At 46.4% G+C, this 12,862-nt stretch overlaps 1 protein-coding gene across 1 annotated transcript in view; it reads right to left on the reverse strand.

The window, feature by feature from the left end:
• Positions 1-438: 438 nt before the first annotated feature.
• Positions 439-12,862, reverse strand: part of ADCY10 (adenylate cyclase 10) — a 103,586-nt gene continuing 91,162 nt past the window's right edge. The window contains exons 35-38 of the mRNA XM_073358100.1: positions 9,414-9,531; positions 8,542-8,737; positions 5,589-5,777; positions 439-852 (exon numbers count right to left, since the gene is read on the reverse strand). Coding sequence (XP_073214201.1) covers positions 664-852; positions 5,589-5,777; positions 8,542-8,737; positions 9,414-9,531 — 692 coding nt within the window. The 3' untranslated portion in view covers positions 439-663. The remainder of the gene's footprint in view (positions 853-5,588; positions 5,778-8,541; positions 8,738-9,413; positions 9,532-12,862) is intronic.

A 12,862-nucleotide genomic window follows, 5' to 3' on the forward strand; every position in this document is an offset into this window, starting at 1 on the left:
TTCAGTGATAATTTTTCCACCAACTCTATTTCTCAGCACACCCCAAACAAGAAGTTTTGAATGCATGCCTTCGGCTTCTCATCTCCCGTGTCTGTTTCCTTTCAAAAGTTAAGATGGAGGCAGCAGTCCAGCTGAAGCAAAGCTGAAGGCCACGCGGATTAGCACCCTCATACACAGGATCTCTCTTACCACAAGGCATCGCACAACAGACTTCATGCCTTTTAATAAAATACAGAAACTAGCCATGAACAGCACCAGCTGGGGATGCCTAAAACATCTGTGATAGGTGGAGAGTTGTAGTGACTTTGTTGAAGAAAGTGCATTTTAGTCGTGAATGTTTAAAAAAAATTAAATTAGACTTTCCTTTTTCAGAATAGCATGAGACTCTGTTCCAGATTATAAAGGAATAAATTACTATAATAAAAGAGCTATTGCAGAGTTTAATTAACGGTGAGTAAAAATGGTCTAAGCAAGCCACAGTGAGACATTAGAACCTATATTTACCAAAGGAAGAGATGAACAAATACAGAGGGCTTTGCAGAGAGCAGGCGTTGTTATGTGCAGCATAGGAATATCATAAATGCTTACAAATTTGGGGAGTGCTGGCTAGAAAGGCTTACAAAGTGCTCCAGTTGGGTAGGTCATTTCAGAACTACATGCAGCTCAGACATTGGGGATCTCAGGTTCTGGGAAAGGATTATTAATATCCAACACTGGCACCCGCAGCAAGTACTTGGTTTTATGGATCTCTGGAAAGTCTCTCTCTGTCATTCCTATTTCCCACTTGGGAAAATCTGGCGCGGCCTTCAGCCATAAGTCTTCCATGGGGTCTTTTCCAGTGAACCACCACTCCTAGGAAGAACAAAAGAGAAATGAGAGGCCAGAATGAGACTGGTTTCAGAGTAACAGCCGTGTTAGTCTGTATTCGCAAAAAGAAAAGGAGTACTTGTGGCACCTTAGAGAGAAAGCTTATGCTCAAATAAATTGGTTAGTCTCTAAGGTGCCACAAGTACTCCTTTTCTTTTTGCAGAATGAGACTGAATCTTCAGAGACAGCATTTCCGAGATGGTCAGGAAGGGGAGAAGTCTGACAAGAGCCACCCTATTCTTGCTATCGATCACTATCTATCCCACACTGCCCCACAGGCAAACTAGGGAACAAACGGATTACAAAAGTTGCAATTTGATCCTGGGTTCCCAGCTGGCTTCGGGGAAGGAAGTAATCTGCACCACGCCTACACCAGGCACAGATCTCTTCCCGCTCCATGCTGGCTCAGCACTGCTGGCTGGCATGTTGGATTCCCTGCCTGTATGTAGGAAGGGAAGTAGCACCCCATTGAAACTACTCAGCTCCCCATGCTGTGACCCATGATACAGATAACCCATACAGGAGTGTTGAGGCCCCTTAAGCCCCATTACTTACACCCTTTTAGGGTGTAAAGTGAATGGTTTTCATTTGATGATTTACTCGTGCTTCATGCTACAGAGGCGCTATACTGGAAGTGTAAATATTGTCGTGATTTATCTTACAAAAGACTTTATTAGCAATAAAGCAGGCCAGCTGCCTTTACAATGACACCAGAACAGAACCGTCAAACCACAGAACTGTCCTCCGAGATGGTAAAAATGCATCTTGACAGGGGAATTGTTCTCTCAGTTTGCCACCAGGGTGGAATTTCTCAGGCTAGGCTGGCAGAGCCTGTGGTTGGAAAGGCTGATTCCAAACTTCAGTCTTCCGCATTTTGTATGGCAGAGTACTGTAAACAAGGAGCCGGAGAAGGATCTTACTCAGGTGGTTAGAACTCTACCTGTGTCCATTTGGATCTGGAAAAAGTTCTCAGACATCCGTATTTCAAATCCCCTCTCTTCCTGGTGCATGTCCTTCTGATGAAAGTAGTTGACCATGATTTATTTGTCATCCTAGCTGTAGACTTCCCATACTTCTTTTTTCCCTTCTCCTCCAGCTGTGATTGGACCAAACATATTTCTGGCCAATGTCTTTTTAAAAGGCCAATAGCAGGTGCTTCCGGGCTCCAAAGCTGTCAGCCTGCCTATTAGTATTATTATTTATTATTTGTATTGCCTCATTGTGCTAGGTGCTAGACAAACAGAACAAAAAAACATACCTGCCCCAAGGAGCTAACAATCTAAGACAAGAGTCAATGGGTGGATACAGACAGATAGGGGAGCACAAGGAAACAGTGAGATAATATTGGTCAACATGGTAGTCTGTGGTCTCAGAGCACTTGGCATCATGGCAAAGGAGAGTTTTAACTCCAGCACCCACACTGGCCTTTGTTGCCTTGGTTCAGAACAGAACTGTGCAGCTGGGGCCATGGTAGAAGGCCCTGTTAAGACAAACCAACTAGTTTTGAGTTTGCATCCATAGTAAGCTATCATACCTTTCTTAGCCTAATACTTTCAAGGGATGAGACAAATGTATCCATTTTGCTTAACTTCTAAATTCCAAACTATACATCCCAGCCATTTGCTCCAATCAGCTCCCTGGGCAGGAGAAGAAAATCGGCTCTGCGAAGAAACGCACAAACTACATTAGAGCACTGGCTTTGAGATATTTTCTGACATTACCTCACAAGAGTGGGTTAAAATTAGAGCAGGTACTAATACGATCAATGGAAAACTCTTCCAGTAAGAATGCTTGCCACTGTTATATGTCCATTGCGCCTGTGATTGCCTTCACTTGTTCCATATCCCGTACATTCAGAGTGTACCATGAAAACGTATTTTAGCGTCCACTGATTTTCATGCATTGCAGGCATGCTACCATCTGGCAGTATGTTCCAATTATACCAGCCTCTTTGCAGGTGCTTTAGGGCACATGGCCCGGCAGATATGTTGTCATGTAGGTGTCTGGGCCAGACTGCACTAGATCTTTAGTAATGCTCCTGTTTTTAAGTCTTTCTGCATTGCTGCTTGAGGGCCTTTTACATTTTTCTCTGCTTGTCTGACATCTCAGAACAGACATCTGCTGTTCATCAGGGACTGGGCATTTCTGTCCCTACTTGGAACAGTCGGCCAGGCAACAGGAAGGGGTGGGGTCAAGAAAGGGAAATTGTGGTGGGGACGTGGTGTGCTGGGACCGACTGACCATGCGATGGAGGTGTAGAAAGGAAGGAGGGAAAGAGTGGCTTGTGCAGGGCTCTTACAAACACACACTCAGGAGAACCTGGGAATGCATTCCCTTCCCAACCCAAATCAGACCCCATCTGTACATTTTCACAACTAAAAAGTAGCTTACCAGATCTGAATGGCATTTCTCCTGCTCTCCAGGGTTGAACCTGCAGCTGTCTCAGGAAGCACCTCATCAGATTCCTCTTCCCCCTGGCACTCAGATGCCTTCTCCTCTATCACTCTCACAATGCAGTCTCCAGGACAGGGAATGTCCATCTCTGCCTGATGCTGGGAAATGCCATCATACCATACACCTTCCCTAGATGCTGTGGTCATGCAGTACCACAGCCTCTGGCCCTGTCCATAAGGCAGTCAGCATGCTGATGTCAGTGCTGGCCAGCTGGCAGCCTGGTCGGATGATCCAACGAGGCAGTGTAGAGATCAGATCGCAAATCAATCAGCAGAAGAAGCCTGCCTCTGTGGAAGCACTGTGCAGATAGGGGCCATCCATGTGTCCTGCACTGTTTGTACAGGTAGGTGGGTGCTGGCCAGGCTGTCTCCTGGGCAGTGGAATGCAGGCAAGTGACCAGACAGGCCACCTCTGCAGTATGGGATTGCACTGGGAGGTCCATTTGCACTCTTTGGGCTAACACAACATTACCCTCTTCTCACAATGACACTGAAAACGACTGAGGCTCAATCAAGGTGGACCTCAAAAAACCTGTGACAGCACGGTCTGTAGCGTAACAGAAACCCAAGTGTGTGTGTAGATGTGGAGCATGTTACAGCCATGCTAGGGAGAACATGCTATGTTAACCACGACAAGTTTGACTAAGCCATGATGGGCAGGCAGGCGTAGACAGAAGAACGGACAACAAGAAAAGGAGATTTAATTTTGCAAATATGAAGTTTGCACTAGAGAGAAAACCACTGGCCCCTAAAAATGATGCTCCTATAGATCTTCCATCAAAATTTACTCCAGTCAAGGAGCCAAAGCACAAGTTCCAGGAGGCACAGAGCAGGAAGCAATGTTATTTTGGAATGGTTGGACTTGTACTAGAAATGGTCCTAAACCTGTTAAATGTTTTGAATGGGAATTTATGCTTCTTAAACCATAGTCCTGAAAACCAGTCCAGTGACGTCAAGGTAAGTGCTGTGCACAAAATACTGAGTGAGACACTTGGGTTGAAATCTCAGGCTGAATCTCAATCCCCAGCTTGGCAAATGTGGGCTTGTCTACACTTAACGGGCGCTTGACGCACGGCGATCGATACATCGGTGGTCATTTTTGCAGCTCAAGACCCACTAAATCTACTGCAGATCGCTCTCCTGTCAACTCCTATACTCCACCAGATTGAGAAGAGTGTGGGGAGTTGACAGGAGAGGGTCTCCCAATAAACATCGCGTAGTGTGGACCCCGCGGTAAATAGATCTAAGCTACATCGACTTGAGTTATGCTATTCATTGAACTCAACTTACATAGCTTAGATTGACTTTTCTCTGTAGTGTAGACAAGGAGTACTGCAGAATAACCCTGGCAAGACTTGGGGGCTTATTTGTTGGGTTTTGTAAATAGTCACCACTGCAAGGTAAGCAGTAGCACAGTTAATAGAGTCCTTGAGAGATTCTATTCCATTCTGTTGGAGAAGAGTCCTGATGATGTGGGTGGGTGTGGATGTACACAGCAGGGTGAAGGATCAGGTGCTGTGCACGCTCCTCCCCCAAGCCTTGTCCCCGAATATCATGCCAGCCCCAGGCTGTCTGAGAATATATCACAAATGTTAGCAGAAGTTAGCAGTTAGGTGGGCTTGGGGTGTATGTCACAGTGGTGGGGCAGTTCCCCGCCCCTGTCAGGAAGGAGTTAAAGAGCTCCTCTGGCACAACCAGCCTCAAGCCAGCGCAGCTGTAAGGCTTGTCCAGCCTAGGTATGGGGGTGGGGGCCTTAAAAAGGAGGATCCCAACTCAGTTTGGGACAGCACTCTGAAGGAGCAGGACTGCAGTGCACTCCCAGAAGCAGGGGTTGCTGACAGGGGAAACAGCTGGAGAGCCTTGCCCGCCCAGGCCCTCACAGAAAGGAGAAGGGCAGGTACTTTTGTCTTTTTTTGCTTTCTTTTTCTTTGGCTTCCCAAACTTTTTGTTTGGGCTACTTTAATTCCCCCCACCCCTGGGCAAGGGGGCAGAGGCCTTGAACAGCACTGGACTCTGCCACAGGAACAGTGCCCACCCTCTCCCCCAAGGGGTGCTAGGGAGGTATAGCCTACTGCAGGCACCCACCAGCTCCATCCAGGATTTTGATCATTTGCCTTCACAACCTCTCCCTTGACTTTCTCTATATTGCAGCCATTGACCTGCAGCCAGCTCCACTTTCTTCTAGGGAATCCTAAATCCCTTCCCAGAGACGAGCTCATCTGGTGCTCAAAGGAAAAAGCTTTCACATTACCAGTTCTCGGGACTTACATTGCTGATCTCCAGCCAGGATTTCTCCAGGAGGTTTCCATATATGTCACAGAGTTTGAATGCTTTGGATAGGTAGATTTGGCTCTGTTCTTCATTGCCCAACACCAGGAAGGTATAGGCTTTCAGGTGGTAAACCCTAGGGTAATAGATAGGGCTTGTGGAGCATCGAGAGAGAACCTGGTCCAAGTCCTAACAAGAGAACAATTGAGATTCATGTCAGGATGACATCCCAGAGCTTTGAGATCCCTTTGCAGGAATACAGTATGCCTGAGGAGAAGAGCCAGCTAGAAAGAAACAGGAAACCTGCAGAGAGATAAAAAGTAGCAGGGGGCGAGATAAAATCCAAGAGGATTCAGACTGTATGAACTTGTCTTGATCATGCACTTAGGCAGCACGCACTAACTTGGCTATGCACTAGTCTCTTATCCAGCCTACAGGACAATTCCTCTTTGGGAACTGTGTACTCTGTGTGGCTGATTTCTCTTCTACCTCCTGTCCAGAGGCCACTCTGAGGGGATCCTAAAGATATGTTTCTTGAAAGCGAGTGGAATGGGGACAAGGGGTCATCTGTCACAGTCTTAATAGCATCTTCTTCCACATCCTCACAACATCAGAATAATCTGTCATGGTTCTCTCACCCCACAAAGTACTGGCCCTGGAAGTTGAAGGGCTATAATAATGAAATACTGCTGTTTGATCAAGGGTTGCCCCCACTTTCTGAGACCTTCCACTGGCTTCCTGCCTCTTATTGCATCAAATTCAAGTTTCTCTGTCTCCCCTACAAAGCTCTACAATGTAGACATAAACCTAGCTGCACAGTACAAAAATGTCAATGCCTTCTCCCCTCCTCCGTCGCACAGCTGGACACATACAAATATAGAACATCACTTTTGACCAGTTTCCATGTTCCATGCCAAAAATAGAAGTGTGTATGTGTGATTTTCCCTCCTCTCCATTGTAGTGTATTATGGGGAAAAAAGAGTTTTTGCAATTCTTACCATCAATTTTTGGATGAATCAACTGGAAAGAAGCAAAATTAAGATCAACCTCCCCCTCCACTTGTGATAGACTTTGCATTAGTTATTGCTCATGCTAAGCTATAGTGAAACACCGAAGGGATTTCAAAACCAAACCACCACCTGAACAGCCGTTAAAACCACAGGGGCCCGAATAGGGAACTAGGCAATTCAAGGGAGGAGACCAAGGCTAGTAGAGCTGAGTAGATACACAGGACTGGAATGCTGCAGGTGTCAGGACCCTGGTATTGAATCCAAGTCCATTGGATTCCTCAATGGTACCCCCAGCCTCCATGCCATGGCAGCTTGCTGAGCCACTACCCATGACCGGCAGTCTTAGTGCTAAAGGCCTACGACCCCACAGCAGGTAGGCTCCTGATTGGCTGGACTGACAGCATTCTCATTGGGCACCTGGACTATATAAAGACCCCGACAGGCAGAGGAATCTGTCTGAGCAGCAGGCCATTGTCTGCTGGCTGGTGCTTGGACCACCTTGCTGCCCTGCTGTTTTGCCTGACCTTGCCTTGCTGCCCTACTGTCTCACCTGACTCTGCCTTGCCTGACTGCATCTACCCTATCTTCCCAACCCACACCCTTGGATTGGATCTCCTGGCTACAGACCCCCTGCGAGAACTCTCACCATTGCCCGGGACTGCCTGTAATACCAATTGTCTTCCCAGTTACCAGACTACCCACATACCACGAGGCCATGACTCTGGACTGCCCCTAGTCTGTGTTAGGATATAGATATTCAGGCCTGTCTGTAAAGGCCTATACTCTAAGAATTTAGGTGTATTCTTATCACTTGGCTAGTTAGGGGTATAAAAGAAAGAATCAAAATCACTGTCTGCTGGTGTAAGGTCCTTCTCTTACTGTGACAGTCTGAGGCCCTGTGCTTAGGCTAAGATCTTTGGCTAAGCAGCAGAGGCAGCCATAAGCTGGGAACCGACCGGTCACATCCTCACATTCCAAACTAGTCACACTGAAATAAGGTGCTATTGGGCTGTTAGGAATACAATCCTGTCCTGATAGTGCCTATCACCTCCAGAGAAAGGCAAACGCTTAGAAAATGTAAAAGGAAACTTAGTTTGATAGCATCCTGTCTAGCAAGAACTCACTTATCAATAGCTGGGATGTGAAATCCTCACTTTTGTATTGTTTTGTCATTATAGTTCCCACTTTGCTTTGTTTGTCTGCATAATCTCTGTCCGGTTCTGTGAGTGTTCCTGCCTGCTGTATAATTAATTTTGCTGGGTGTAAACTAATTAAGGTGGTGGGATATAATTGGTTACATAATCATATTACAATACGTTAGGATTGGTTAGTTAAATTTCAGGAAAATGATTGGTTAAGGTATAGCAAAGCAGGACTCAAGTTTTACTATATAGTCTGCAGTCAATCAGGAAGTGAGTGGGTGGGGGCGTGGGGAGGGGAAATGGGAACAGGGAATGGAGGTGGGGAAATTGGAATCATGTTTTGCTAAGGGCAGGAATGGGAACAAGGACACAAGTGTAAGGCTCTGTGGTGTCAGAGCTGGGAAGGAGGATACTAAGGAAGGAAACTGGAATCATGCTTGCTGGAAGTTCACCCCAACAAACATCCAATTGTTTGTACCTTTGGACTTTGGGTATTGGTGCTCTCTGTTCATGCGAGAAGGACCAGGGAAGGAAGTGGGTGAAGGAATAAGCCCCCTAACAGTCTGCTTCCCGTCCTGACCTACCATAATGCCCAGTGGCAGAAAGGGAGGTGTTGGGAAACTTGACAGATGGCTGCTCTCAATGGGCCTGATTCAAAGCTTGTTGAAACCTGGAAAGATTCCTACTGACATCATGGGCTTTGGATCAGGTCCTCCATGCCCAGGAGATATCAGGCCTCCAGTTGCAGAGGTATTGCATTTTACAGTCTTTCCACACAATGTGAACTTCTCCCGCTCTCACCTTTAGCGTCTTAGTACGAGTGTCCCGGACACTTTCAGGCTTTTCCTCAATGTGTTTCCGTAGCACAAGGACCTCACACTCCAAGAATCTACAGAATCCACTGATAGCAAAGAATGAGGCGCTAGTTCTCCTCAGCAACCTTCTGGCCTTTTCAAAAGGCTCCTTGAAGTTTCCCCACTGATGAAGTCTGGCAAACCTAGATCACCAAGCAAGAGATCCACATAAGATTTGCTGTAGGGGATTAGACTATTGGACTGGCCAATGGCACCAATCTAGAGGAAGATGGAAAACTCACGCTGCATCTAGCCACCTGCACAGTGTTATACAATGGGGAGAGGAATTCTTCCTAATGCATGCAGCAAAGCATGAGATATGATTACCACCAACTTAGATTGTACTTTGGGGGCAGTGACTGTCTCGTTCTGTGTTTGTACAGCGCCGAGCACAGCAGGGTCCTGGTTCATGACTAGGGCCCCTAGTCACAATGATATTGATTATAATAATTTAGTGCAAAATAAAGATGTTTTTACTGAACCTAAAATTATCCATCCAAGGTATGTGACATGATGACCAAAACTTTTCAGCCACCCACCCCACTCCCCCAGATAATGTGGCCTTAAGGTTCATCAATACCCCATTCAGTCCTCTAGTAGAACTGGCCCAATTCTGCCACCCTTACTCACATTGAGAAGTACCTGATCAGCCAAGCAGTTACTCTGATTTCAGCAGGACTCACGGACTAAGGAGCTATTCAACATGAGTACAGATGGCGGAATCCAGCCAAAGTTTCCAAGTTCCAAGCCACCATATGGCTAGATAAAGACTAAACTAGTAACACAGCAAAGTAATTTTGAGGAGACTTCGTATATTACCAAATGGCCAGGGATGAATACAGCCCCAGCATGATGCTGTTCTGAGACATAAGGATGCAGTTTTTTTCATTGCGCTGTATGAATTCCAGGCACTCTTTAAATGACTTAAATGAAAATCCTGTAAAAGACATTTGCATTAGAGAAGCCGTTTCCCCTTCTGGTGGGAGTGTACTTCCCTATTCTAAAACTTCAACAGGTACAAAGATAGTCAAGAGGGATGTTGGAAGTAGCTGAATCACCTGGCAGAAAAAAATTCTCAGATCTCAATGGAAATTGAAAAGAAAAGCTGCAAGATTTGGGGTTTTAACTGAGCTCCTTAGGGCTGTCATAGGCTCTGTATCAGTGGTCTCTAGTGCAAGGGGAGAAACCCCGTACTGGGCAAAAAAAATGAAAGCATCAATAATCTTTCACCCAAGCATGCAGTCCGCTTTTAAACTGCCCATGTTTCTGTAACACCGAGACCCAGGTCATCAGCAGCTGGGATTGAACCTGGGACCTCTGGAGCTTAGTGCATGACCCTCTACTGCATAAGCTAAAAGCCAACTGGCTATTAGCTAAGGCTGTAGAGCAGACACATAATCTCTCTCTGAGGGTCTTGGTGCCACTAGATCGGACTGAACACCACACCCAGTAGATGTGTGGGTTATATACTTCCCCTAGGTGATGGGGCATGTCCTGAGCTTCAGAGACTTCCCAGTTGAAATCCCAGACAAGCCCCCACTTGTAACACTGACAGACCCCAGTCATCATTGAACCTGGGACCTCGGGAGCTTAGTGCATGAGCCTCTACTGCATGAGCTAAAAGCCAACAGGCTGTTAGCTAAGGCTGTAGAGCAGACTCATAACCTCTCTCTAAGTGGACTCACAACCTCTCTCTGAGTGGCCATTAGATGGGACAGAACACCACACTCAGGAGGTGTGTGGATTACATTTGTTCTCCACAATGGATGCAATGCAGGGATGGGCAAAGCAATTCCTATGTTGTGGAGCAGCAGCAGTCCTTCCATAAGGAAAGTTGCCACTTGGGTCCCATTATCCATCCCTCTCTTTCTAAAAGGTGTTTTTGAAAGAGGTTCTCCTTAAACTACAGAGCAGAAAAAGAGTTTCAAAATTCTTCCAACTTTTTTGCCACTTTTGTAAGGGATAAAAAACAAACAACCACAACCAAAAACCCAAAGAGAATTGGCTTCAGCAGATCACTGCCTTTGATCATGACTATAAGGTGGGTAGAAAGTTGGCTAGATTGTCGGGCTCAACGGGTAGTGATCAATGGCTCCATGTCTAGTTGGCAGCCGGTGTCAAGTGGAGTGCCCCAGAGATCGGTCCTAGGGCCGGTTTTGTTCAATATCTTCATAAATGATCTGGAGGATGATGTGGATTGCACTCTCAGCAAATTTGCGGATGATACTAAACTGGGAGGAGTGGTAGATACGCTGGAGGGCAGAGATAAGATACAGAGGGACCTAGACAAATTGGAGGATTGGGCCAAAAGAAATCTGATGAGGTTCAATAAGGATAAGTGCAGGGTCCTGCACTTAGGACGGAAGAACCCAATGCACAGCTACAGACTAGGGACCGAATGGCTAGGCAGCAGTTCTGCGGAAAAGGACCTAGGGGTGACAGTGGACGAGAAGCTGGATATGAGTCAGCAGTGTGCCCTTGTTGCCAAGAAGGCCAATGGCATTTTGGGATGTATAAGTAGGGGCATAGTGAGCAGATCGAGGGACGTGATTGTCCCCCTCTATTCAACATTGGTGAGGCCTCATCTGGAGTACTGTGTCCAGTTTTGGGCCCCACACTACAAGAAGGATGTGGATAAATTGGAAAGAGTCCAGCGGAGGGCAACAAAAATGATTAGGGATCTGGAACACATGACTTATGAGGAGAGGCTGAGGGAACTGGGATTGTTTAGTCTGTAGAAGAGAAGAATGAGGGGGGATTTGATAGCTGCTTTCAACTACCTGAGAGGTGGTTCCAGAGAGGATGGTTCTAGACTATTCTCAGTGGTAGAAGAGGACAGGACAAGGAGTAATGGTCTCAAGTTGCAGTGGGGGAGGCTTAGGTTGGATATTAGGAAAAACTTTTTCACTAGGAGGGTGGTGAAACACTGGAATGCGTTACCTAGGGAGGTGGTAGAATCTCCTTCCTTAGAAGTTTTTAAGGTCAGGCTTGACAAAGCCCTGGCTGGGATGATTTAATTGGGGATTGGTCCTGCTTTTGAGAAGGGGGTTGGACTAGATGACCTCCTGAGGTCCCTTCCAACCCTGATATTCTATGATTCTATGACTGTGAGAGTAACCTCGCCTACAATAAGTTATTGAACACGTTTAACAGATACTCCAAGGAACAGACATTCCTACACTGACTAGCTTGGTGTAGCATGTAAAAGGACTGCTGGAGCCCTAGACTTTCACTGCAAGGAAAGTCTCTAGCCCTTTCCCTTGAAGAAGCAGAGCTCACAGCATAGATCAGTAGGGAGGCTAGACTTGTCAAAGAAAAAGGTTTCCCACCACCAATCAAAGGCTCACAAGGGAGTTCTCCCCTCTTGCAGACCTCAGAAACCCACTGTAAGGTGGTGTGAAGTGACCACCTGATCTCCCAGCCAAGCCCCCTGTTCTCACCCCATCCCCCATTTTGTGGGCTTTCTGAAGTGTGTACGAAGGGAGCTGTGGTCCTGGAGACCTTAGGTCTATGATTCAATGTTTTATCGGCCTAATTAAGTCAGTTAGGGAAGTGATTTTTTTAATGAGATAGCTGTGCCAGCCAAAGCCCTAGCACATAGCAGCTATACCGGGGGAAAGGGCTTTTGCCAGTACAGTTTATGTCTTTCACCAAATCGGTATAAGATGTACCATCCAAAGGATTTTTTTGCTGGTATAATTGCATCTCCATTAGCAGGGTTTTGCCATTTCAACCACATTGAATAAATTTGTCTGCTCAGATAAATTTGTTAGTCTCTAAAGTGCCACAAGTACTCCTTTTCTTTTTGCGGATACAGACTAACATGGCTGCTACTCTGAAAACTGATAGTTATACTGGCAAAGGTTTTAAGTGTACACAAGGCTTTAGCTGTGCGGAGTGCCAGGGGCTAAAAGGAGCAGGGTGATTGGGGTAGAGATCAGGGGAATTCCTCCATGCCGGCTGAGTGAAGTCTGCAAAACCCCAGTTAGCCTTAGGAGGTTTGTTGGCCAACTTTACAACCTCCCACACTTGTATGAGAATATCCCAAAAGCTTCAACGTTCACACAGATATCAACATCCCCTCATCGGAGCTACCACCCCTTTTCTGTTAAACCTTTTAGCTCTCTTCTTTAAAAGCATGTCAATTGCAGTGTAACCACAAACGAGATGCCAGAACGGCGCCACCATTTTTTGGCAGTGTTGACATGGCGACTGTCCCTGTCCAGGAGTGTCTTTGCAAAGCACGCCATTATCTGTTGTCCTCATCA

Source organism: Lepidochelys kempii, chromosome 8, assembly GCF_965140265.1.
Source record: "Lepidochelys kempii isolate rLepKem1 chromosome 8, rLepKem1.hap2, whole genome shotgun sequence".
NCBI classification, from domain to species: domain Eukaryota; kingdom Metazoa; phylum Chordata; order Testudines; family Cheloniidae; genus Lepidochelys; species Lepidochelys kempii.